Source organism: Vespa crabro, chromosome 1 (genome assembly GCF_910589235.1).
Source record: "Vespa crabro chromosome 1, iyVesCrab1.2, whole genome shotgun sequence".
In the NCBI taxonomy this organism is placed as follows: Eukaryota; Metazoa; Arthropoda; class Insecta; order Hymenoptera; family Vespidae; genus Vespa; species Vespa crabro.
Window position 1 is genome coordinate 585443 of NC_060955.1, and position 25445 is coordinate 610887.

Genomic DNA, 25445 nt, shown 5'->3' on the forward strand with positions numbered 1-25445 from the left:
CTATATTTTAAAATCAAACTTCGAATAATTTATTTAACCGTTCTTTTATATATTTACACTAAAAATATCTTTTTCATTGGTAATGTTTATCATATAGAATCGTAAAAATTATGCTTCTAGGGAAAGTGTTCTTATGGTTTTAGGGAAAAACTATGCAATCGTCACACATTGGTAGATTCTAGATTACAATTTCCGTTACATATATGACCGTGGCCACGAAGATTGTAGATCGTGCTAAACGTTTTTTCTTTTGGACTGTGACAGATTTTCTGTTAATTAAATGGTTCCAATATTTCGTTGATATTGATCATTCGTAAGTTGACATTATTATTTATATAATATTATTGATAATATTACAGTTGATTAAAAGTTTATCACGTTAATCAAAATATTTAACATGCGGATATTGCCGGCCGGTAATTTTGTATACGTGGTCACTTTTCTACAATGCAATACGGTTCAAATTTTATAACAATATTATAATATACGTATGATTATTGTTACAACGTTAATTAATTTGACAAATCTATGATATGCATTAATTATTCTTTTTATCAAAAATTATTCTCCATGCATCATAACCTCTTAACAATTAACATTATAGTTATTGGATAGGTCAATAAGTAATGTTGAAATTTTTCTGTAAAAAATATTAAATAGAATATTGTTTAATTAGATATTAAATACCAAACATTCTGACATTACTTATTGGTCAATCTAATATGTATATATATGTATATATATATATATATATATATATAAATATGTATGCATATAGTTAATATTATCATTTTATTTACAGCAAGAAGAATATGACACGATTAAATTTTGTAATCTTTAAAGAATAATTATAAATTAAATTTTAACTTAAGAATATAAACTAAATTTAAAAATGGTATCTCTTATTAAAGCAAGAGGGTTGCGTATGTCAGCACAGAAACAAGAGACATTGTTAAAGCTGACTATACTTTCCTTTGCAGCAGTTTTATGTAAGTATATTAATTTTTAAATATATCAAAAATATCTCATTTAAGTGTTCAAATGAAAATTATATACTTTTAATATTTTTGCAGCTTTTGCTACACGTTTATTCTCAGTATTAAGATTTGAAAGTGTTATACATGAATTTGATCCATATTTTAATTACCGCACAACTAAATATCTAGCAGAAAATGGATTCTATAGCTTTCATAATTGGTTTGATGATCGTGTATGGTATCCACTAGGAAGAATTATTGGAGGTAATTATTTATTTCATAATATTTTATTATTTTTCTTTTGTTATTAATTATATAAAAAAAATATATATTTTTAAAATTTTATTTACAGGAACAATATATCCCGGTTTAATGATTACTTCAGCAGCACTTTATCATTTAGCATGGCTACTGAATATCACATTAGATATACGCAATATATGTGTATTTCTAGCACCTCTATTTTCAAGTTTCACTACAGTTATCACTTATTTGTTAACTAAAGAATTAAAGGTAATAAATAAATAAAAATATTTATTATAAATAAAAAATTAAATTATATGATAAAAAAAAAAAATTTAGTATAAGCTACTCTCTCTATATATATATGTGTATGAATATATCAATATATTTTCCTTAAGGATTCTGCATCCGGATTATTTGCTGCAGCTATGATCGCTATTGTACCAGGTTATATATCTCGGTCTGTAGCAGGATCATACGATAACGAAGGCATAGCTATTTTTTGTATGTTATTCACATATTATATGTGGATCAAAGCAGTAAAAACTGGAGCAATTTGTTGGGCAACATGCGCTGCAGTTGCATATTTTTATATGGTGTCTTCATGGGGCGGTTATGTTTTTCTAATCAATTTAATTCCATTACACGTATTGACCCTCATGGTCACTGGTAGATTTTCACATAGGATATATACAGCTTATAGCATTTTATATTGTCTTGGTACCATTTTGTCTATGCAAATATCTTTCGTTGGTTTTCAACCTGTACAAAGTTCTGAACATATGCTAGTAAGTATTCAGATTATTATTATTTAACTTTCTTACATTTTAATCGCATACTTGTACAAAATATTACTTTGTAGGCATTGGGAGTTTTTGGGTTGTGTCAGATTCATGCACTAGTGGATTATTTACGTAGTAAATTATCACAAAATGATTTTGAATTGCTCTTTCGCGGTCTTCTTATTTTTACTGTAACTACATCTTCCGTAATTGGTGGCATTTTGACGATAACAGGTATTTTTTTTTTATATATATATATATATATATATGTTAGAATATTTTATTCTGGAAATAATAATGAGATGAAATAAACGACCTCCTCTTTTTTTTTTTTGAAGGGAAAATATCTCCATGGACTGGCCGTTTTTATTCTCTTTTGGATCCATCTTATGCAAAGAATCATATACCAATAATTGCATCTGTTTCTGAACATCAACCTACGGCATGGAGTTCATTCTATTTTGATCTTCAAATATTAGTATTTCTATTTCCATCAGGTTTATATTTCTGTTTCTCAAAATTAACTGACTCCAACATTTTCCTCATTTTGTATGGTATTACTAGCTTGTATTTTGCTGTAAGTATAAATTTATATATTTTAGTCAAATTTGTATCAACTATAATAAACGATTTCATAAATTTACATCTCTCTAATAGGGTGTCATGGTACGTTTGATGTTAGTACTAGCTCCAGTTATGTGCATTTTGGGTGGAATAGGTGCATCTTCTTTGCTACTTACATATATGAAACAAATCGACAGTGGAAAAGTTGTTGATAAAAGAGCAAAGAAGTTTGAAAGTAATTATGTATTAAGGAGTGAGGTACACTTTAATACAACTAAATAGTATATATTCGAATAACAAAGTAGTATACTTGTATTATTCTTTGAAAAATATATTCATGATTTTTTAACGAAACAATCTTTGTTTACAGATCGCAACAGTTTTTGTGGTAATAATGTGTATACTTTTTTTCTCGTATACCATTCATTGTACTTGGGTTACAGCAGAAGCTTATAGTTCTCCAAGTATTGTATTGTCTGCACGTTCCCCGGATGGTGGTCGTATGATTTTCGATGATTTTAGAGAAGCGTATTATTGGTTACGCATGAATACTCCGGAGGTATGCTTTTGAAAGATATAATAATATAACGGAACGTACGTAAGCATACATTTAAGATTTAATTACTTTAATTCTCAAAACAGTCATTAAATGAAATATATTCTTTAAGTTTGTTAAAGAATAGAATAATTGAATACTAATGTAAAGTAATTATGTTTAAAGCTCGTATTTTTGTATTACGTTAAGTTACATAAGATTATATTTTATTTTAGAATGCCAAAGTAATGTCATGGTGGGATTATGGATATCAGATAACTGCTATGGCAAATCGTACCATTTTAGTAGACAATAATACGTGGAATAATACGCACATATCAAGGGTTGGTCAAGCAATGGCAAGTTCAGAACAAAAAGCATATGAAATAATGAGAGAACTAGATGTAAATTACGTACTTGTGATCTTTGGAGGACTAACGGGTTACTCATCAGATGGTACTTTTTAAACTAATTAAATGAATTGATATTGAAAATTATTTTTTGTTTTTCACTACATATGTGTCGTATAATTTCTATATAGATATTAACAAGTTCCTATGGATGGTTCGCATTGGTGGTAGTACAGAAAAAGGAAAGTCTATAACAGAATGGGATTATTATAATGGTGCTGGAGAGTTTAGGGTTGATAAAGAAGGCTCTCCCGTTTTACTTAATTGTCTAATGTATAAAATGTGTTACTATAGATTCGGGCAAGTTTATACAGAAGGAGGTAAAATTTTATATATATTTTTTATTTATCAATGACATGGATTTTTCCTCATCATTAACTCGAGTTCTATTCTTTTCTTTTTTTTCTTTTTTTTTTTTTTTACATTTAAATAGGTAAACCTTCCGGTTATGATAGAGTCAGAAATATGGAGATAGGAAATAAAGACTTTGAACTAGAGACATTAGAAGAAGCATATACAACAGAACATTGGCTAGTACGAATTTATAAAGTAAAAGATTTATGGAACAGAGGAACTTGATTATTCACGTAAGAAGTCATAATTGTATCAAAGACAGCCAAAATAATGCAAATTCTACTTACTATTATATTTGCTCGTGGCTTTTTCAGTTATCAGTGATATCAAACAGTAAACATATATTCAATATCGTTATATAACTGAACTTTCTAGAAAATAATATTCTTGAAAAGTGCTTGAGAACAAATTTTGATGGGTATTTACATGTGCTTTGGAACAAAGAACTAAGTTCTTAAATACTTAAAATGAAAACCAGTTACAAATTTGTATTGTGCAGGTGAAAATATTTTTTCATGTTTTGCAAATTGTTGATTAGTCATATTTCTTTTTGAAGAAATATCCTATTGTGCAAGAATGAATGTATCGTGTACTAGAAATCTTACATCTGTCTAGCATTTGTACAAATGTCATCATTGAATATATAAAACTATACTGCTTATTCATTTATTATATATGTTTATATAAAATATGAAACACACACAAAATAATATAATTAAATTATCAATTTGTACTTTGTATATTTTTCAGATTATGTATGATAAAGAAATACTTGAACAATAAATGTCTTTTATTTCAGGTATGCTGATTTCGTTATACAATTATTTTGTAACTGCTTTATGATCACAGTATTGAAACAAATGTCTCTAGGATTAACATGTTACTTTCCATTATTGTAATAAACATGTGAATTAATCGTTTTAGTATAATCTCGTCCTTATAAATAAAAATTTTTAAAATTTCATACGTTATCTTCTAATAGACCATAATGGATCCAACTGGCTTAAAGGATCGACGAATGCTTCGTTCGTTTTATCTGTTGCGATTGATTGAATAGTGTTGCTATGTGTTGATGCTACTTGTGCATCAGCTAGAAGAGATACATATATATATATTTATAAATAATGAACCTTTGATAAACTTTTCATAGAAAGAAATATAGAGTTATAATGCAGACAGAGAGATATACAATCTCTATTTGAAAATTTATATACATAAGCAAAAAAATAGAAACCTCTTTGTTTGGTTTCGGAATGTCCGCCAACACTAAGATTATGTAAAAAATCATCGGAAGGATGTGTTTTTCTAATGGATTTTTCCTTATTTAATTTAAGGCTTTCGAATCCTTCGAATGTAGATCGAGTAGAAGATAAAATGCCTCCTGTATTAAAAAAAGAAAAAACCAAAAAAGAAAATATGAATGTTTATTAGTATAATAATAAATGGTAGTAAGATAGAAATATACATATTTGCATGTATGTATGTGCAAACTTTTGAAAGGAACAAAATTCATATAATTATGCGCTGACCTGTCATATATCCATGCTCTGGCATAAATAAAAGAAATAAAATCTGACGAAAATCGTTATTTGAGAATGTACTCAAATTAACATTGGTCAGTAATAATTTGACAAAATATTATAATAATTATTGTTACATATTGTCCATTTTACTAATGCTAGATATGTTTAATCTTTGTAGATACATAACTTACGTTTCATTAAAATATCTTGTGCATGATAAAGTACCATTCGATATGCGAAGAGCAATGACTCCTTGTTCACTACTTGTTTGCGACATTTTACAAGACCTTTAAATACAAGTGGTACATCAGCTATTCCACGACCTGCACGTATATGGCATACGGTCGAAGCTGCTGCTAGAAACAAGCCACTCAATGATCCACCACTGACACAGTGTACCACAATTGGCTTTGGAGAACAACGCCTAAGTGCTTGCTCTGTCATCACATCAGTTGCGAATGTTAGCAAAGCACCAGGACTACTTGGAAAACCACTACAAAAGTATTTATTTGTAATTACGAATTACAAATAAATTTTTATTATAAATTAATTAACATAAAATTTTTAACTTACTTGGAAGGCCATACAAGAAACTGCATGTGTACTACTGTTTTTTCAGATTTTGTTTTGGTATTATATAATGATAAAACTCTTTGAATATAAAAAGTATGAGTCACAGTTTTTTTCGACTTAATTATGAAGTTACCTATAGTAAAATCATTATCTGCATCGATTGACCAATACAATTCCTGTTTCAACTACAAAGAAATACATTGATTATTACTACCTCTGTATATACTTATATATTTTAAAACTATTTATCAAAATGTATATTACGTACTTGAGCATTTGATGCTAAACAAGCTATTACTTCGCATTCTTGTTCCCAAATCATTGTCCAAAATACATGAATTTTATCAGGCAATGGTGCTTGAGTAATAATAAATGCTGTTGGAGTCCACTGTGTTATTTCTACTACATGTGAAGCATTTATGTACGATGACGATATATCAGGCGATGATATTTGTACTCGTGTTACATCGTAAGGAATGCAATCAATAACACGATTATCCAAAGAATTAGCCAATGCGATTGTGCATGATTGTTTAGCACTTTCACGTTCCTAAAATGAAACAATTAAAAATGATATCAAAAAAAAGATATCTATTTAAAAAAATTGTTTTATAAATCGTTCGAAAATTACTTCAAAATCTTGAACTTCCTTCCATTTGATATCGAGATTCGTTGCTCCACTGAGAGTTTTCACTAGTAAACTATCTACAAATTTTTCGTATTTTTCTACGTCATTAATAAACTTTTGCATTATCTCTGGATTTCCCAATGGATCTTTCTTTGGTTGCACATCGGTATACCATGTATCCCAAACAATCTGTAGATTTTCATTGTCTTCTTTATTTTCGATATAAGTAGATGTCTTCTCAGGAATATATGTATCTTGTTTTGGTTCATTCTCCTTTTCCTCTTTTTTATCTGTACTTTTAACAGAAGCAGCATCTTCATTGTCATCTTGTATTTTATTAAGAGGCCGTACCTCAGGCACAAGTGGTGCATGATTTATTGTAATATCAAGATCGGATAAAAGATCTACATTAGATTTTTGCTCATCAGATTTGGTTGTAGGTTTGACAGGATTTGAACTTGTCGTGTTTGTCCCATTATTAGCTGCTTGCATGTATGTCTGATTGTAATTGTTCTCTACTCTTGTCGAAGTCCCTCCTAAATGATCAAAAAAAAAAAAAAAAAAAAAAAAAAAAAAAAAAAAAAAAAAAAAAAAAAAAAAAAGGTGTACGTTTATATGATCATTAATGTAGTGTACATTTATTACTATATAATAATTATTTACCTTGACCTTGCATTTGTAGACCATAAGGAGTTGTGTAATATATCTCATTCGAAAGTTCAGATTGATAATCTTGATTTGAATATTGAGAAGAAGGAGTGTGAGTCATAGTGTTATTACTTGCGTTGGTATATCGAGCGTTACTTTCTTGCGATTGATAAACATTGTTAAGTGCTATAATAAGTTTAATACAATATCATATGTTATTCTGAAATTATGAATGTAATTATGAAAATTCAATGTATAGAATACTCACATTCGGTCTGGTACGATACAGAAGCTGTATTAACCGAGTGGCTACCATGCATATAAGAATAAGCCTGATTATAATGATGTTGTACATAATTTGGATTCTGCGAATAATCCGTGTAATGTCCTTGATGCGAGTAATCATATGGCTGTGAATAACTCTGTACGGTCGTTGCTTTTGTATGGCTTTGAATTAATTCTGAAGAGGAGGTGTAAATCATATAAGGATAATTATTCGATATTGTAGATACTATGTGATTCTGTGGATATGATAATCCAGTGGTAACGTGATATAAATCTTGATAATTGTTTGGATAATTAAGTGTAGCATTTAGCGGCATTTGTTGTTGGCTCGTATAATTTTGCTGATTATATTGAACAGTAGCGGAATTTTGTAAGTCCGACTGATATGAAACAGGAACTTCGCTTATATTTGATGCTGGTGTTATTGACGTAGAAGGCTGTGTGGATTGTACAGCCGTGCTTGATTGCTGCACTTGTACATATGGCATTGATGCCGCATAATCCGTTGTTCCGCACGCATTATGACTAGGGGTCTGTTGATTATATCCAACACTGGAATAATTCTGGACATATGGTATGTTATTTTGACTAACTTGCGAATATGCGTAATTTTGCATAGCTGTATTACTTTGGGCGGATAATATATTCTGACTCTGTCTGTATATATCGTGACTTGATTCTGAGACAATAACAGATTTAGCTTCATCTTTTGGTGCATATTGTTGTTCAGGATGTACAATGTTTTGAGGAATTTGTGATTGTATATTAAGTGTCCTAGTACTACTGACCGCTGTACTAGATACAGGATGTCCTTTGAGTGACACTGCTTTCATTTGTGACACTATACCACCTTCTGATGGAATCATTATACCAGCTTTATCTTGATTAGGCCCATAACGGTTAATTAAATTGGGATCCTGCGATGAGATAGATTCACCATGTTCTACAGAAATTGGATAAGTATTGTAATGCAATGTATTATTCTGACTATAGTGTGGTACAGAAGTAGAAGGGAACTTATTTTGTATGTCTGGAAGTTGTGAACAATATCCTTGTTCGTTTGGTAAAAACGTTGTAGAGTATGGTACATTACTTGTTACATCAGCGGTCGTTCCTATTTGATGATATATTTTTGGTGTTTCCTCTTTCTTAGTTGGTACGTAATTCTGACTTATCGCTACGTTCATGTCCTGGTTTTCGGTAGAAGTGCGAGATTTATATGCATAATGAGGAGCTGTTCTTGGATCTACATACATAGAAGGTTGATACTGCTGAGTTAATTTCATATTAGACGTTTGTATTTCTTGCACTGGTACCGAACTTATAGATTGACTATGATTATCAATTGTACTGTTTAAATACGATTTTGTTGTTGGAAGTATATCCATTTGTGACGGACCTCCAATTCCTTTATGGGGATTGTAATACTGATTCGAAAGAGTAGAAATATTATCCGTTCTATTGTTTAAATAATCTTTCAGTTTCAAACCACTAGTATTTCGCGTTTGACCTTGTTCATAATTCGTCAATGTTGAAGTTTCAGTCTTGTTGTATACATTCTTATTGTCTTGTGCAAGTATTTGTTCTCGTTCTTCCTCTTGAACTTTGCACGTACTCTTTACTCTCTGCAGCAATTTTGAAACATTTATTTCTAATTTTCTATAAAATTCGAGTCCCTTATTAGCTTTTGTTAATAAATCTTCATAAGCGTCATACGATGCAATTAGAGAAGAAATCATAAATTCTCTTCGTTTTAATACATCCTCCACAATTTTTCTTACATCTCCAGTTTGTGCATATGCATCTGTCAAAGCTGCCAAAATATTATCCTGTGCAGCAAGATTTTGTTCTATAAGATTTACCTAAAATTACAAATATACGTATTTACGTCTTTTTACATCTTTTACGATAACACAGGTTTAATTTTTATAAATATACCAATCCACGTGGATACTGACTAATGATTGATGTTTATCAAGTTGTTCGGAAAAAAGGCGATCGAGAGAACCTGATTCAGTAGTCGCTGTAACTAATAAACGTGTTAGATCATCCTGTGCAATCGAATCTCTTAATTTAGTATGTAGATCACTTCTTTGTCGTCGCATTTCGTCGACCTTATTTAAAATACGTTTCAGTTCCTGTACATGCAATTTATCAGCGATATTTATACTTTGAGTTTTATCGCTACTTTGATCTGCACACACAAAATTAAATTACATTTATTATAAGAAATTAATATCATTGTGAATTTCTCTATTGACAAATAATATTTATATCTAGATTTAATAATTACCTAATAAATGTGTACTTAAGGATGGTACATTAGTAATTAAATCTGCTAATGGTTGGGCAAGTGTTTTCAGATTTTTTACATGTGTCGTTATTGCTTTATGAAGAGCTTGATTACTTTCTAATGCTTTATTATGAGCCTCTTCATATTTTTTGCATTCCCTTGTTAAGTCAGTCGCTACAATGGTTGGTGGTCTTTTACCAACAGCATCTTGATACTGCTTCTCCCTATGAAACGTGCATAATAATAAGAGTTGTATCATTAATTAAATATTCGTATAATCAGATAATCCGATTTATACATTTCTAATTGCAAATTTTACTCACTTTAACTCTTCTTCAAATAATAGCTTTTTTATTTCCTTTAATACAGTCTCAACGTCCTGACTGGTATCAGTTAATTTTCCCATAATATCAAGTAAATCTTGAATAATTTCTTTCTTTGCATTAAGAGCAGCACATCTTTCAATTAACTCTTCGGGAAGTGGTAATAGTTCCCATTCGGAAACTTGAACATCAGGATCCCATAAATCTAAGTGATCTAATTTAAATGAAGATAGAAAAGTATTCAAATGTAGATCTTTTTCTTCGATCTTTGATCCAACATTACGCAATATCTTAGCCTTTTCTTCAGAGTAAAGTGAATTTGCCTCGTGTACTTTCATTGGTATTAATCTGTAAAAAAAATATAATCGAATATAAAATTTGGAAAAAAATAGAATAGAATTATAAATTATCAACATTCATCCAGGTTATTAACCTGGCAAATATATCTGGTCCTGAAACTTCTGGATCATTTATACTAAAAGATATTCCTTTAACCAGAGATGCTCCCTTGATAACAGTGAGTGTTTCTTTTTCTGGTATTCCTTCATGGTAAATGAATTCATTTTCATTTTTTGCAGCTTTCCTTTTACCTTCAATCACATCGTTCGTGAATGTAAGCGCTTCCTCAACTACAGCCTTCTCGTCAGGAACAACTGTTACGTCTACAGATCCTTTAGCAATACTATAAATCAAATGTGCTTCATTAAGAGAGGCTAGTGCGGTATTATAAAAAGCAACTCTTTCTCCCATTTTCCTTTGTTCTTCTGCAGCAAGACCTTGATACAGATGTGTAACTGCTAAATGGTATGCTCTTTTAAATTTGACATATCGCTTCCAGCTCTGAAATATTATCTTTATCAAGCACCAATCTGCTATTGTATGAGATAATTCATAAGTAATATATATCGATACCTTATATATTTTTGTTCCAACTGTGTCTGAAATGGTACTATCTTCACTACCTCCTTGCTCTAAGGTACTCAATGTTGACGTATAATAATCTACAATTTGTCTTGCAATTTTAGCTATATTAAATATTAAATAATATTAGAATAAATTAAATATTATCTGATAGATGATATCTTTAATCATCGATATATTCTTCTCGATAAATATTATCTCTTACCTACGATAGTTGGTTTTCTATTATCAAGCATACTTTTTTCTAATATACACTCTTGAGCTTGAGCCAAGCAAAGCTGATACATAAATGCCATTAACTCTGGCGCTAAATCAATACCAGCTGGTTGTGTATAACTATTCTTTAAATGTTCAAAGGCCCATGCTGCACATTGAAAATGTGTGCATGCCATTTTCATTCCATCAGCAGTGGTTCGTTCAGTACGTGCACCCAACTGTGTGTGCATGGCACCAATATTATATAAAACTGATATTATTTCAAAACGTATACTAGCCAATGAGCATACCATATTTGCGTACGTATCTCTCCTATTTAAACAATATTAGAAAAATATTATTTTTTGACTTATTAGTAATTAACTTGTATTACTTATATAAATAATGACATTTCTTTTTTTCTTACCATGTAAATGTTACAGCAGCAGTACCGTCCTTTCCCATCGGAAATCTACTTTGTAGAAAATGTAGTTGACAATAATACTTTTTTAATAACAAACAGCCTGCCATATCAAGAGGAGGTCTAACCGCCATAGTACGTAAACTTTCCAATTGATGTATTTCATTTGTATATGATTCAGGATCTTCATTATAAAAATCTCGTATGTACTGAAATTTGATAAAACAAACTTTTGAATACTTTCTAGTTTATTATGGTATTGAATTAAAAGTCAATAATTCAATTAATTCATTGATACATAAAGATATCAGTAATTTATGTATACAAATTTTAGAACATGTCACCCGTAATGGACAATAATAATGATAATAAATTTTTATACATTATCACATTTAATATATTATAAACGACAGTTAATACAGAAGCATCTAGAAACGTTGTATAATTTAAATTATAAACAAATCGTACCTGTTTTAACTTCGGACCGAAGGTAGTAGGTTCCGGGCTTACTTTTAAATAGAAAGAAATCATCGGCAATCTTGGTACTGCTTCCATATTATATTATTTTTAAGTCACTACACAGTTCTCAAAATTTGACAGTTGATCGTATGTCAAACATGTCAAAATGGAATTCTATCACGGATTAACAAGCATAGACTATGTAACTACGTAATATTATACTCGGTTATACTACATAGAAAGAAAAATTATTTAAGACCGTTCTAAAACGCAATCAGAAAACAGTATTTTTTGTGAATCAACGATAGTTCTCGAATGAGACATACGATGGCGCTACAACAGTAAACTCGCAATTTCATTATATAAAATGACATATTCATAACATATATTTTATGTATCAATATATTTTATTATCAATCACATTTTTTTTTTTCATTAAAAACATCTCAATAACTATTATATTTGCTTTATATATAAAAAAAAGAAAAAAGAAAGCAAAAAATAATAGTAATACGATATTTAGAAATAATAGTGCAATAAAATCTTGTAGGTAGACTTATGACCTAATTTAATTACCAGAGTTGTTTCTTAAATTATATAACCCATATTTATTTTATCATTGATAATTAATGATTGAAGAAGAAAATTGACATCTAGATATTTTTAAGATTTTATTTCATTTTTATATGTAATACCTGTAATATTAAGATCAATATACTTACGTAAAATAATAAATGTGTAAATATTATTTATACATATATTAGGTAAATATTAGTAATACATATATAAGGTATATTAATTTTAAAAATTATCTTATCCCATTTATCAAGTAAAATAAATGAGTAACAACTTCTGATAACCCTTTTGTAGTCGTGGCCATATAAAGATAATAAAAAGTGTTAAACGTTTTTACTTCGGAACATTTGAAAAATTGATTTAAAACATATTTAAAAAATAATAACTTATTACAATAAAACATATATTTATAATAAAAAAAAAAAAAAAAAAAAAAAAAAAAAAAAAAAAAAAAAAAAAAAAAAAAATTGTAAAATCAATTAATTAAATATCTAAAATTTTGTTCAAAATAATTATAATAAAAATTTATGATTTTAAATAAATGATAAATTTGTTTAAATATTAATAAGATATAAAAAAGTCTGATTTATAAGGATATTTATTTTAATATATAAGTTATATTAGCATTAATTCATATGTATGAAGTGATAATATTTGTAGATATAACTTCTACTTTTTCATGAGTGAATAAGATAGAGAACATTTTATTGCGTTGGTCTTTTAATTTTTAAAAAAAGAGGAGGAAAGAGAAAGAGTGTTTTTATTTTTATTATTTATTACAATTAGTTTTTGGCATAAATTAATATAATTCTTTATACGGAGACATGGATCGCCGATTTTTTGGTAACTGGAAAACAATAGTCGTTATACATAAATCTTTCAAGTACAATACAAATAACCTCTATCCTATATCGCAAAGGAGTATATATAGTAAAGTGGAACCTATAGATAAAGATGTTAGTAACGTAGAAATCATAGTACCCTGGGGAAAAATTGCAGGTAAGTTTTTAATAGATTAAATATAAATAGTATAGTGATAGATTATTTTATTTGAAGGCAAACTATGGGGTAATGATAAAAGTAAGCAACCTATTTTGGCACTCCATGGATGGCAAGATAATGCTGCTACGTTTGATAATTTAATACCATTGATTAAGAAACATGAACCGATCCTTGCAATTGATTTACCTGGTCATGGTTTATCTTCTTGGTTACCGCAAGGACAAATATACTTAGAGATCAATTATATACTTTTAATTTCTAGATTAAAAAAACATTTTGGCTGGAAAAAAGTAAAATTATTGACACATTCTTTAAGTAGTCAAATATGTTTTTGTTATGCTGCACTCTATTCAGATGAAACAGATTTCGTAATAAGCTTTGATCATTTGAAACCTTTTTCTACAACTATTCAAAATTATAAACACACTTTACCAAGAAACATTAATCAATTTCTTATGACAGAGGAAATGGAAAATAAACCACCTGTTTATAAGAAAGAAGAACTTATAAAAAAATGGATTCAATCTACTTGTAAATCTTTAACTGTAAATGCATGTGAAATATTAATGACTAGAGGTGTTACAGAAATGTCTGATGGAACAGTCTATATAAATAGAGATCCAAGATTAAGAATTAGTCCATTTTATACTTGTTGGTCGCACGAACAATTAAAAGAAATGGCCGGATATATCAAATGTCCATATTTAATTATACAATCTGATAAAGAAATGTATGTAGAAGATTTGAAGTATTATTACGATATTGTAGATATTTTGAAAAAAAGTAGTAACGATTGTCAATATTACTTTATACCAGGTACACATCATATTCATCTTACTAATGCAGAAGCATTAGTAACAGTTATTAATTCATTTCTCGAAAAGCATAACAAATAAAAATATTTATGTAGAATATAATACATATTTATATTTATTTATTTATATAATATTAATATTTATTTAAAACTAACTTAATTTATAAAACATTCACGCTGTAATGATAATAATGTACAATACATATATATATATATATATATATATATTTATTTATAAAACTATTTATGGGATTATTAATTGTAAATAAAAATGTTAAACGCAAAGTAAAAATACATAATATGTCAGCAGTTACTAATGAACTTTGAATTTTCCCAACAGACAAATTATTGAGTTTCAAAAAAAATTATTATTAAATTAAAACACTTTAAAAATCCTATTGAAATAATTATGAAAATTAATTAATTAAACTTTAGAACATAATTCTGCTCGAGAAGAGCATTATCGTTATTAGTCAAAAATCGTTTGAATGTATCGCTTATTAATCGTTTCGAGTCATCTTATATACTAATCGACATAATCGAATAATTAATAATCGAAATATTATAAAATCCATGGCTTATATTTTTCGTTTCTAACAGAGTACGTTTCATATTAATATTTTCTTTTTCTCTCTTTCGATTTTACATTCGATTCGATTCGATAAAATGTCCAAATACGTATACGACGAAGACATATGCCTTCGCATTCGATCTTTCATAACGAGTACGGTTAAGCTTTAATTTTCAGTCGGGTTCACCAATCGCTTGATAACAAAATAAGATGATCGCGTGACTAAACGATGCTTCGATGAACCAAAAAGACATCTGATAATGGACGTTACGTCGAATTAAAAAACATAGTACGAATATGACAGTCTGATGATACTTTAGCCGAGAGTTGGTGTGACAGTTCTACAACCCTGAACTTTTTCACTTCTCTCCTCTTTTATACACACACACACACAGACACACACACACTCTCCCTCTTTTTCCCTCTCTCTTTCTCTCTCCCTGTCTATCTACCCGTGTTTTCTGTTTCTATTCCACATCGTTCTGTACCGCGTAGCCGGACGGATGAATCGGGAGTAGTATAGTCTCTTTGTTCGAAAAGCGTTTACGTTTTGTGACATAGGAAACTTTGGAAATCTAGGATGAACGATCCGAAAAATGAGATGCACTACACGCCACCGACTTCGAAACAGACGAAACCTTTTCCGATTCGAGGTATCCTGCTTTTTTTCTCATTATTTCTTACGTCTTTCTTTCTTTCCGTTAATTAAATGATATCTATCTTAACGAAGGTAATTTAGGTACTTTACAAGAAGTATACGATAGAAAATTTATGAGAAAGAAGGAAAAGGGACGATTTTTTTCTTTTTTTTTTTTAAATCACAAATCTGATAATACAAGCGTATTCTTAAACTGCCCCTTTTTCTTACACTTTTACCCATTTTTCTTTGCTTTTATTCCCCATCGGATTCTTTCCTTCCCGTTTTTGCTTTGACAGTTCGATCTCGGCTCTTTCGTGCGGAACATAACCTGCAAAAAGTACACGTACGATACATATCCGCTGTTTGTTGTCTTTCTGTCTTTCTTCCTCTTCCTTTTTATTTTTTGTTTTGTTTTATACATCCCATTTTCTTCGGTCACCAAGTAAAATCGATATATGTTATGCGAGCGCGCACCTTTTATAAGATATTCGTCGAAAGAAACGACGAGATTTTAAGACGCAAATACGCAAGGACGTAAGGAAGTACGACGACGTAACGTAAATCGTACGTACGTATTTACATAGGTTGTGTCATGAAGAATAATAAAAGTTTGAAGGAGAGAAAGAGAGAGAGAGAGGAAGAGGAGAGAGAGAGAGAGAGGAAGAGAGAGAGAGAGAGAGAGAGAGAGAGAGAGAAAAATAAAGGATAGCAAAGGAAGAAGGCACGATAAACTAAGACGATTGGCGAGAGGGGATAAAAGAAGAATCGTTGGCACGACCTACGAAAATCCGATCGAATTCACCTCTAATCTCGTTTATTAAGTTGCGAGACGAGAAGGTAGGAAGTAGCGTTTAAAATAGACACGATTTCGCGCCATGCTCCCATCAAGTTCAACGAGACAATATTCCCGCAAATTGTCGCTCGTAAATTAAATCTTATTTCTTTTATTTCCGATTGTTTTGATTGATCGTCCAAACGTTAGCAGTAAAAGTACATACATAAATATTATTTTTCTATTGTTATTACCTTTGAACGATTAGTAAACGTTTGATGATTGTTCCTTCCCCTTTCGTGAATCCTGTTCAGTTTCTTGTAAGTCTTGTTCATACTTTTCTGTTAAAAAAGTCATAAGCAAAAGCTGAAAATTGGTAAAGATTGACGAATGTTGGCGGATATTGTTGAATATCGTCGTTAAGACGCTTCGATAGACATTGGCGATGAAAATATTTTTTTTTTAACGTTACAAATTATAAATATTATATTATTCGTATATAAAAAAAAAAGAAAAGAGAAAAAAAATGGAAGATTTTAATAAAATGGCATTTATTAGTATCATGAAATTTTACATGAAATTTTACATAAATTCCTTTCTTTCTCGATCTTAATCTCAAGTATCTTTCAAGTATATCTAGTATTACGTCAATGATATGGTGTTAATTCGATCAATATTGTTTTATCAACATATATAATACTCGGATAAGTGTATGATATTTGCTAATTATTGGTATTATTTTATATACCTATGTCATTGTGATATACTTTAAATTACAATTATCAAGTTTAAAGCTTACTGATCAAGACACTTGGGATCACAATGATATAAATTCCGTTATATTTGATTAGCCGATGATTTGATAGACGATTTTTTTTCTACGATAAAATACATTTGGGTAAATATTTCTTAAAAATTATTTATACCAGTTTAAACAGCTTTTATCATATCATACGAAAACGAGATATAAATAATTGTTCGTTTTTCTAGGAATCTTTGTTGTATGTTTCTTCGTATATTTAAATTTATATTAGTGCTATATATTACTCGTAAATTTTACGAAGATAGTTTTGCAAACATTTGCATTGTAGGTTGTGACAACTATCACGATAACTAATAAAAATAAATTATTTCAATGGATTTCTTGAGACATTATTAGGGTAAATACAATCTGTCGAGATGTTGTGAGATCATTTGGTTTAATCATAAAACAAAAAAAAAAAAAATAATAAGTCTCCAGTCATTAGACTATACATTTCATTGTATTTTCGTAATATATATACATTTCCTATGATAAATTATGCTAGCGTACCTCTGATGCAGTGTGTTCATATATATCGAACACGATAACATTGATGTCTCACTTGACCGGGCTAGCCTTGGAAAATTTATATCATCGTTATTATTATCACTAGTTTTTTTGATTTATGAATATGGTCATGTTGTAAAAAGATAAGTAGAGATTTTATTTTGTATGAATTTTTTGAAATTTTTTTTCTTTTTTTCTTTTTCCAAAATGACCCAAGAAATATCGGAGATGATCGTAAAAGTGTAATAAATTTCGAAATCGAAAAATTCCATCCGTTTCTTGTTTGTTTAATCTTTTATAGGGGAACGAGCAAATTTCGTAAACAAGCCTCATGTAATCGCGATGGTGGGTTTGCCAGCTCGAGGCAAGACCTATATTTCGAAGAAGCTCTGCAGGTATCTCAATTGGATCGGAATAAACACGAAGGTCTTCAATCTCGGCGAGTATAGAAGGCATGCGACGACTGCCTATCAATGCCACGAATTTTTCCGTGCGGATAACATAAAAGCTATGGCGATAAGAACACAATGTGCCGTGGATGCGTTGAACGACGTTTGTCGTTGGCTCGAGAGTGGCGACGGAGAAGTTGCCGTTTTCGATGCTACCAATTCTACTGTGGATCGACGTAAAATGATACACGATATTGTTGTAGGAAAGATGGATTACAAGCTCTTCTTCGTCGAATCTGTTTGTAACGATCCTGAGATAGTCGAGCAAAATATTATGGAGGTAAAACTTTTATGATACGTATAATACGTATAATACGTACGATAAATATGATACGTATAATACGTAGGATAAATATGATACGTATTAATATATGTTAGTCATAATCAACAGATCATTTTTCATTTAAATACGAAGAAAAATAAGTACTTATAATAAAAGATATAGTATTACAGTCATAAAAAGACTTAAAAGATAACTTCTTCTAATATCAAAATAATAATTTCTAATCAATTACAAATGTTTTCTATCTTTTATACGTATCTCTTCGTTAGGTCAAAGTCAGCAGTCCAGATTATGCGAATATGAATAAGGAAGAAGTATTGGCCGATTTTATGTTGCGGATCGAACATTATAGGGAAAAATATGAGCCACTGGACGAGGATTATGAGACTGATCTGTCCTTTATGAAAATCTATAACACCGGCGAAAAAGTTATAGTGCACAAACACGAGGGACACATACAGAGCAGGATCGTCTACTATTTGATGAACATTCACATTGTACCTCGTACGATATATCTAACCAGGCATGGCGAGAGTATGATGAATCTGGAAGGTAGAATAGGAGGTGACTCGGATCTTAGTGAAAGAGGTTGGGAGTACGCCAGGGCATTAGCTACCTTCATTACCAGTCAGGATATTCAGGTTTATGTTATTTCAACATTCAATTCATTATGTGTTAGTCACTCTGAGCGACGCTTCGATCGAGTTATGCCACACCCATGTTTAAAGCATTCTTTTCATTTCTCTTTTATTATTTTTTTTTTCCTTTTTATCGGATCAAAAAAATCATTATGCTAATGGGTGGAAATTATTTAAGAACTGGTATTTTAAAGTATTTTTTCTATGAAAAAGTCTCAAATGAAGGAAAATTTACTAGGTACTGAAGTCAGAGAAATAATCGAGCAGCAGATTACAAAGGGTAGGGAGGGTGGGGAGTATCGAAAATCAACATCGACTCGTATCCGTGACATTTCCTTTTCTAACTTTTAATCCCAGAGATGATTCGTCATCTCATATACGATCGAAACTTTGTGTCTACAGGGTCTAAGAGTATGGACAAGCTGGTTAAAAAGGACCATACAGACGGCAGGGGACGTGGAAGCACCTCAGGAAAGATGGAAGGCCCTCAATGAGATCGATGCCGTATGTTCAGGACGTATAATCATTTGGTATCGCACTGACGATTCCGTATTATTCTCTAACTCTTTTTCTTAGCGATTATGCGAAAATGGTCGTTTAAATTTGTGCCATTCGTTTATCATTCCTTTTTCTTTTTTTTTTCTTTTCCCGTTCTCTCTCTCCATCTAATCAGGGAATTTGCGAAGAGATGACCTATGCAGAGATCGCCGAGAAGTATCCTACGGATTTTGCTGCAAGGGACCAAAATAAATTCCCCTATCGTTATCCACGAGGTGAGAGCTATGAGGATTTGGTAGCACGGTTGGAACCCGTGATAATGGAATTGGAAAGGCAAGGCAATGTTTTGGTCGTCAGTCATCAAGCGGTATTACGTTGTCTGCTCGCTTATTTCTTGGATAAGAGTTCAGGTACGATTTTCTATTATATATTTTTGCGCTTTATTCATTTTTCTTTACTCAATCCTTTCCCTCATTCGCATTCTATGTTTCTAGCGTTACAATTATTTCGCATTTCTTGCGATAATCCGAAAGCGAGCAAAATATTTCATTTCTTTTTATATTTCCTTAATTCACAAACACGCAATTAGATTGCGTAATATATTTTTAGTGGAAAAATTTATATTCTTTTAATAATATTTTATTCTTTGACTTTTGATCCTTGACGAGTACATTCGAATGTAGCAAAAAAAAAATTATATCAATGGATAATCTGGTTAATGTTATTTTACTGTATTCGTAAGAAGTGACTTTCGATATACATCATGACCTTACGCTGATAGATAAATAATTATACGTATTTGTTTATGCACGTAATCAAATGTTTTGTAAATTTTTATACGAGTCTGTCTTTTTTCTTTTCTTTTTTTTCTTAAGTTGAACTAATAATGGAGTTCTTTCATCGATTACAGAGATATTATTTCATTCATCCAAAAAATCATCGATCAAAAAAATTATCATACATAAGCAAATGTTTTGCAAATGTTGATACGAAAGGGAAAGAATTTCTTTCCAAAAGTTGAACTGATAATGGAATTTTTCCATTGATTACAGAGGAATTGTTGTACATAAGCAAATGTTTCGCAAATTTTTATATGAGAAAGCCTGAACTTTTTTCCGAAGATTGAGGGAATAATGAAGTTCTTCCATTGATTACAGAGGAACTACCGTACCTCCAGGTACCATTGCATACCATCATTAAATTGACACCCGTTGCATATGGTTGTAAAGTGGAACACATACGACTACCAATCGATGCGGTGGATACTCATCGACCAAAACCAAAGGTAGATCCGATCATAATAAAATTGTAACGAATATGTTGTTTGTGTGTTTATAAGAGAGAGAGAGAGAGAGAGAGAGAGAGAGAGAGAGGGGGTGGGCAGACAGACAGACAAACAGAAAAAGAGAGGGAGAGGGAGACAGACAAATAAAGAGAGAGAGAGAGAGAGAGAGAGAGAGAGAGAGAGAGAGAGAGAGAAAGAGAGTGAAAAGATGAGAGAGTTGAAAGTGAAAACGCCAGGTGCTTTGATTTTTGTCATTGACGAACATATCTAAGTTACGATATCTGTTCGCTATTTGTTTTTTTTTTTTTTTTTCCTTAATATTTTTTCATTTTTTCTTTTTGGATACTGCACCAATAAAAATACCTTTATATTTATATATATATATATATCTCCCTTTATATGGCTTATGTTTTAATATTCCCAGAGTGCCTGCCTGCCTGTTGTTTAGCGGTAACGATACAGAACGGTTTATCAGTTTCCGATCGGAAACCCTACGCTGGAGATCGTCCACGTTCCCCCCGAACCCCCTTTATCTCTCTTTTTTTGTTTTTTCGATCTAAGCCTGATACCCTCTGATATTCGAATGGCTTTTTTAAGAACTAAACTCTCTTTCGTCGCATGCATTTTATTCAATTAAAATGGCGTACTTTTTAGGGCTTAAGCATTTTATTGTGATCGTACATACTTTACGATTGTACTGTACACTAATGTAAAATATATCCAAAGATAATGATTATTTTATCAAATAAGTAATATGTAATGACCCTATTGAACCCCCCACCACCACCATTACCCCCTCACCAAGCTCCAACAGACTTTACCCACCCAAATATTGCCCCCCCCCATGATATGTATCATTACAAACGTACGTCGTATTATTCGGTGCAGTTTCATACTTTCTCTTTTATAATTTCGTTATCTATCGCCAGCTATTATATTATCATAACACTCACTCTTTTTTAGGAAGAGAGTGTAGCAAGAACGTAGAAAGTTTCTTAGAATGTCTATCTAAATCGATGTCACGATAATAACGTTTCTACATTAGATAAATGGCAGATAGAGCGCTTTGCTTCGAATATGAATGGCTAAGAAAAGCTTTTGACATAACGAAATGGAGCCTCTTCCAATGCGAGATGATATTGTATCGCCGATGTAATACAAATACAGATTCTTTTTCATTTTTCTTCAAATATGCACGATGCATGTCGCTCCATACTTTTTACTTACGACGATGTCAATGATGCCGAGGGAAACATTTTTTCCATTTATTATTAGAAAATGTTATAAACGATCATTGAATGATCTTATTATCTACAATTCACTCGCTAGCTATTACAGCTAATTTAGATAAAAACCAAGATTAGATTTACGACAATAGTGTTGATAATAATAAAGTGATAACGTGATTTTTTTCTTACGTTCATATGTTGGAGCCATAGATGGTCCATGTCTTATTTTGTCCACCCCACCGACATGACGCCCTATAATCCCCGATGTAAAACTATTTTCAGATCCCAGGATATTTGGAAGATCGATTCAGAAGGAAAGGGAAAGTTCTACGCACGTGATAACGACCATTTTATAATGCAGCAAGATCCTAACTGCTCTACTTTCGGTAATGACAGACAGAGACACAGAGAAAGAAAGGGAGAGAAAAGAAAAGAGAGGGAGAGAGGGAGAGAGAGAGAGAGAGAGAGTGAGGGAGAGAGAGGGAAAGGGAGAGAAAGAGAGAGGGAGGGAGGGAGGCGTTTAGGCGACACATTGTATACGGCAGCTGGCTGCCCATCATTGATGATGACTATCGTCCCAACTGACTAATTTTTTTCCTTCTTCTTCGGACGATGTACATCAAAGAATTTCGGCGAATGTACCTAACGGTAATCGATGATGTATCTTCATAATGTATCTATCACACACGTGCGCACATCTATAAACGTACGTACACGGAACACAACATTCAAATTCTCGACTCATAGAAACATATACACAAACTATACGAAATCTATAAAAGAAGGTCTGCTCAGTCAATAATATTATCAAGACTCGCGACACTTTGCCTTCATTCTAGGCATTTTTCGTGAGTTTAATCCTATTTAATGATATTTACTACTGAGGAGTTCCTAATAAATTCCTACATAGGATTTTAGCACTATGTTTTTTATGAATATATTATATATTATATATGGTTAAACGTTCTTTCGATATTCATCGTATTATTAACATAATATCATCTTAATGAATATTTTTTGGTAATAAATATTCTTTGATAATAATCAGCACAGCAATAACGACTATAATCATTCAAGAATCCTAAATCGTGTCTTGCTAAGACATGAACGGTAAATTATCCGAATAAATTACTGGCTACTGGTGGTATTACATGATTTGTCGAATTAAAATAGCATCTAAATTTATTTACGCCAAGATGTTGACAATATTTGAAAGAACGTTCATCTAAACCTCCTCTTTTACATTTTATGCAAATGTGTCAGAGAAAGTTGATAAAAATATGCCTTATATATTAGCATTCCTTTAAATGATAATAATAGTAAGTCAAGTGATAATGCGAAAGTACTTAGAAAGATATTTGAAGTGAATGAAAAAAAGCAAAAAAAAAAAAATAATAATATTGGTGCGATGTAAAAAGTTCGAATGCAAGCGAGGTATATGGTGCTTCCAAAAATTTATGATTGGGCAGATCTGTTATATGTATAAAAAAAAAATGTATATATACATGATTGATCGTGAAGCGCTTTAGAAAAATTTGTTGCATATAATAATATAGAAAGGGATGATATATCCTACGTTTTTATCTCAAACATCTTTCTTCTTTGGGAAGATACCGAAAATTCTTTAATTATTGCAAGAATTTAATATAGTTAGGAAAGGAGAACTTTTCGAAAGATAATTTTTATTTCAATACCATAGCGTCGTTCTCCTTTTGTATCAACTTTTATCTATCATCTTTGAAATTAAGAAAGATGTTTAATGTCTGAACGTTAAGTTGCTTATCCCCCACCCCTCTTGTTATATTTCCATACAAACACATACACACACATATGTATATATATATATATGCATGAATTGTAAGAAATATTAGGGCATTTTTACACGATCTTATTGTACATTCATAAATATGTACTCATAAAAATGTTTAAGCGTAAAGAGACAATGTCTTACGCGAACTGAAAAGCAACAAATTTCAAGTTGTTATTATGAAACTCAAAGAATGAACATATACATAGCGCGAGCTATATATTTTACGGATATTGCAAAATTTAAAGTACCGAAACCTTATTTTACGGATACGTACGTACATACATACATACATACATACATATATACGTACATACATAAATAGATAAATACATAAATATATGAATATGTAAGTATATATATATAAAACAACGCAGCGCTTTTAATCTCACACAGGCGTAACAGTTTTCTTAGATTTATATAAGAAAACTTATAGGCCAAAGAAAATACATAAACGATCTGTAGACATTTTTTTTCGTCATTTACACTAAATGCAAGAGCCCTCTAATTTATATTATCAAAAAAAAAAAAAAAAAAAAAAAAATATGTTTCATCTCCCGCTTTATACGAATATTTTTTCAACGTGTCACTGTAAATCGTATATTTGCGTTATATGCCTCGCCAAAGTATATATTTACTCACCCTTTCAAGCTATATTATTTTTTTGTCGGAAGCAGTGCATTTCACAAAAGAAAAAAAAAAGAAATAATTAAAAAGTAAAAAAATAAAACAGTTTCGAAGGGTGTAAAGTACAATATACACGAGTTCTACATGTAATTATATACATGTGATTTTTATGGATATTAAAACTTGACAATCGGTCTATTGTTTTTATTTCTTTTTTTTTTCTTTCTTTTTTTTTTTAAGTTGCGTCACATAGATGTTAGTTTTAAACGAGCTTTTGTATCGTTTTAATCCTATTATGTGTAATCTATCACACATTATTCGTCTTAAGTAATAAAATTGTAATCAATATATATATATATATATATACATATACATATATATATATACACATATATATATACATATGTATATATATGTATGTATGTATATATATAGCATATCATAAAATAATTGTAGAAGACAAATAAAAATTAGAATTGTTACTTTCCGAATATGATTTAATATACGAATGTAATAATATCACGTCATTTACCTTAGATGATGAATGATCGATCAATTGATCGATCAATCTTCACTATTTAAATTTTAAATTATTTCGAAATGAATAAAAAAGAAAAATAAAATAAAAATAAAGACGATCGAGAATAAAATAATGTCTGCGAGATTTATATTCGAGCGTTGATCGTATCGAGAGACGTGTATATTTTTTTTTAAATAATTCCCATAGAAAATACATATTTTCGAAAAGGACATGTAAATTCTTTTCATTTAGTATTATTTTTTTTTATGTATTTATCCTTTATATCATCGG

General features: G+C 30.4%; 4 protein-coding genes across 11 annotated transcripts; 3 read left to right on the plus strand and 1 right to left on the minus strand.

The window, feature by feature from the left end:
- Nucleotides 1–184: 184 nt before the first annotated feature.
- On the plus strand, nucleotides 185–4827 carry LOC124428292 (dolichyl-diphosphooligosaccharide--protein glycosyltransferase subunit STT3A). 4 transcript variants are annotated; one of them, XR_006943125.1, is made up of 13 exons: nucleotides 185–313; nucleotides 803–989; nucleotides 1074–1241; nucleotides 1330–1490; nucleotides 1619–2008; nucleotides 2083–2236; nucleotides 2341–2579; nucleotides 2660–2824; nucleotides 2937–3125; nucleotides 3338–3557; nucleotides 3643–3831; nucleotides 3945–4364; nucleotides 4665–4827. XR_006943125.1 is itself a non-coding variant. In XM_046972235.1 (13 exons), the coding sequence occupies exons 2-12, from the start codon at nucleotides 893–895 to the stop codon at nucleotides 4088–4090; spliced, it is 2118 nt and encodes a 705-aa protein (XP_046828191.1). In that variant the 5' UTR covers nucleotides 185–313; nucleotides 803–892; the 3' UTR covers nucleotides 4091–4098; nucleotides 4665–4827. The 4 variants fall into 4 exon arrangements, 3 of the variants coding, with proteins under 3 accessions (XP_046828191.1, XP_046828177.1, XP_046828167.1); XM_046972235.1 differs by having other exon boundaries at nucleotides 3945–4098; XM_046972221.1 differs by lacking the exon at nucleotides 4665–4827 and having other exon boundaries at nucleotides 3945–4098; nucleotides 4180–4534.
- Nucleotides 4638–13050, minus strand: LOC124428272 (tyrosine-protein phosphatase non-receptor type 23). The gene is made up of 17 exons (XM_046972169.1): nucleotides 12144–13050; nucleotides 11682–11884; nucleotides 11265–11587; nucleotides 11051–11163; nucleotides 10572–10978; nucleotides 10139–10486; nucleotides 9816–10039; nucleotides 9481–9716; nucleotides 7506–9384; nucleotides 7253–7423; nucleotides 6593–7125; nucleotides 6230–6511; nucleotides 5962–6146; nucleotides 5580–5881; nucleotides 5395–5412; nucleotides 5100–5246; nucleotides 4638–4955 (listed from the first exon to the last, which is right to left on the minus strand). The coding sequence occupies exons 1-17, from the start codon at nucleotides 12228–12230 to the stop codon at nucleotides 4834–4836; spliced, it is 5580 nt and encodes a 1859-aa protein (XP_046828125.1). The 5' UTR covers nucleotides 12231–13050; the 3' UTR covers nucleotides 4638–4833.
- Nucleotides 13051–13263: 213 nt separating this feature from the next.
- LOC124428374 (probable serine hydrolase) lies at nucleotides 13264–14699 on the plus strand. Of its 2 annotated transcripts, XM_046972329.1 has the most exons (3): nucleotides 13264–13709; nucleotides 13767–14442; nucleotides 14529–14699. In XM_046972329.1, the coding sequence occupies exons 1-3, from the start codon at nucleotides 13535–13537 to the stop codon at nucleotides 14551–14553; spliced, it is 876 nt and encodes a 291-aa protein (XP_046828285.1). In that variant the 5' UTR covers nucleotides 13264–13534; the 3' UTR covers nucleotides 14554–14699. The 2 variants fall into 2 exon arrangements, with proteins under 2 accessions (XP_046828285.1, XP_046828277.1); XM_046972321.1 differs by having other exon boundaries at nucleotides 13767–14699.
- A 118-nt stretch (nucleotides 14700–14817) lies between these two features.
- LOC124428340 (6-phosphofructo-2-kinase/fructose-2,6-bisphosphatase) lies at nucleotides 14818–25384 on the plus strand. 4 transcript variants are annotated; one of them, XR_006943145.1, is made up of 7 exons: nucleotides 14818–15750; nucleotides 18120–18547; nucleotides 18820–19191; nucleotides 19591–19692; nucleotides 19862–20096; nucleotides 20844–21059; nucleotides 21119–21319. XR_006943145.1 is itself a non-coding variant. In XM_046972280.1 (7 exons), the coding sequence occupies exons 1-7, from the start codon at nucleotides 15678–15680 to the stop codon at nucleotides 22537–22539; spliced, it is 1395 nt and encodes a 464-aa protein (XP_046828236.1). In that variant the 5' UTR covers nucleotides 14820–15677; the 3' UTR covers nucleotides 22540–25384. The 4 variants fall into 4 exon arrangements, 3 of the variants coding, with proteins under 3 accessions (XP_046828236.1, XP_046828248.1, XP_046828252.1); XM_046972280.1 differs by lacking the exon at nucleotides 21119–21319 and adding an exon at nucleotides 22483–25384 and having other exon boundaries at nucleotides 14820–15750; nucleotides 20844–20971; XM_046972292.1 differs by lacking the exon at nucleotides 21119–21319 and adding an exon at nucleotides 21396–21720 and having other exon boundaries at nucleotides 14820–15750; nucleotides 20844–20971.
- Nucleotides 25385–25445: the final 61 nt, after the last annotated feature.

What these genes read in the sequence shown, in the direction of transcription:
- LOC124428292 (XM_046972235.1), top strand. Translation starts at nt 893, where the DNA reads ATGGTATCTCTTATTAAAGCAAGAGGGTTGCGTATGTCAGCACAGAAA. An exon ending in TGGCATTTTGACGATAACAG is followed by an intron (nt 2,237 to 2,340) that starts GTATTTTTTTTT and finishes TTTTTTTTGAAG; the next exon opens with GGAAAATATCTCCATGGACT. An exon ending in TACGCATGAATACTCCGGAG is followed by an intron (nt 3,126 to 3,337) that starts GTATGCTTTTGA and finishes ATTTTATTTTAG; the next exon opens with AATGCCAAAGTAATGTCATG.
- LOC124428374 (XM_046972321.1), top strand. Translation starts at nt 13,535, where the DNA reads ATGGATCGCCGATTTTTTGGTAACTGGAAAACAATAGTCGTTATACAT. An exon ending in ACCCTGGGGAAAAATTGCAG is followed by an intron (nt 13,710 to 13,766) that starts GTAAGTTTTTAA and finishes TTTTATTTGAAG; the next exon opens with GCAAACTATGGGGTAATGAT.
- LOC124428340 (XM_046972280.1), top strand. Translation starts at nt 15,678, where the DNA reads ATGAACGATCCGAAAAATGAGATGCACTACACGCCACCGACTTCGAAA. An exon ending in TCGAGCAAAATATTATGGAG is followed by an intron (nt 18,548 to 18,819) that starts GTAAAACTTTTA and finishes TCTCTTCGTTAG; the next exon opens with GTCAAAGTCAGCAGTCCAGA. An exon ending in TTACCAGTCAGGATATTCAG is followed by an intron (nt 19,192 to 19,590) that starts GTTTATGTTATT and finishes TTGTGTCTACAG; the next exon opens with GGTCTAAGAGTATGGACAAG.
- LOC124428272 (XM_046972169.1), bottom strand. Translation starts at nt 12,230, where the DNA reads ATGGAAGCAGTACCAAGATTGCCGATGATTTCTTTCTATTTAAAAGTA. An exon ending in TTATTTGAAGAAGAGTTAAA is followed by an intron (nt 10,040 to 10,138) that starts GTGAGTAAAATT and finishes CACGTTTCATAG; the next exon opens with GGAGAAGCAGTATCAAGATG. An exon ending in TTTCTTGTATGGCCTTCCAA is followed by an intron (nt 5,882 to 5,961) that starts GTAAGTTAAAAA and finishes ATACTTTTGTAG; the next exon opens with TGGTTTTCCAAGTAGTCCTG.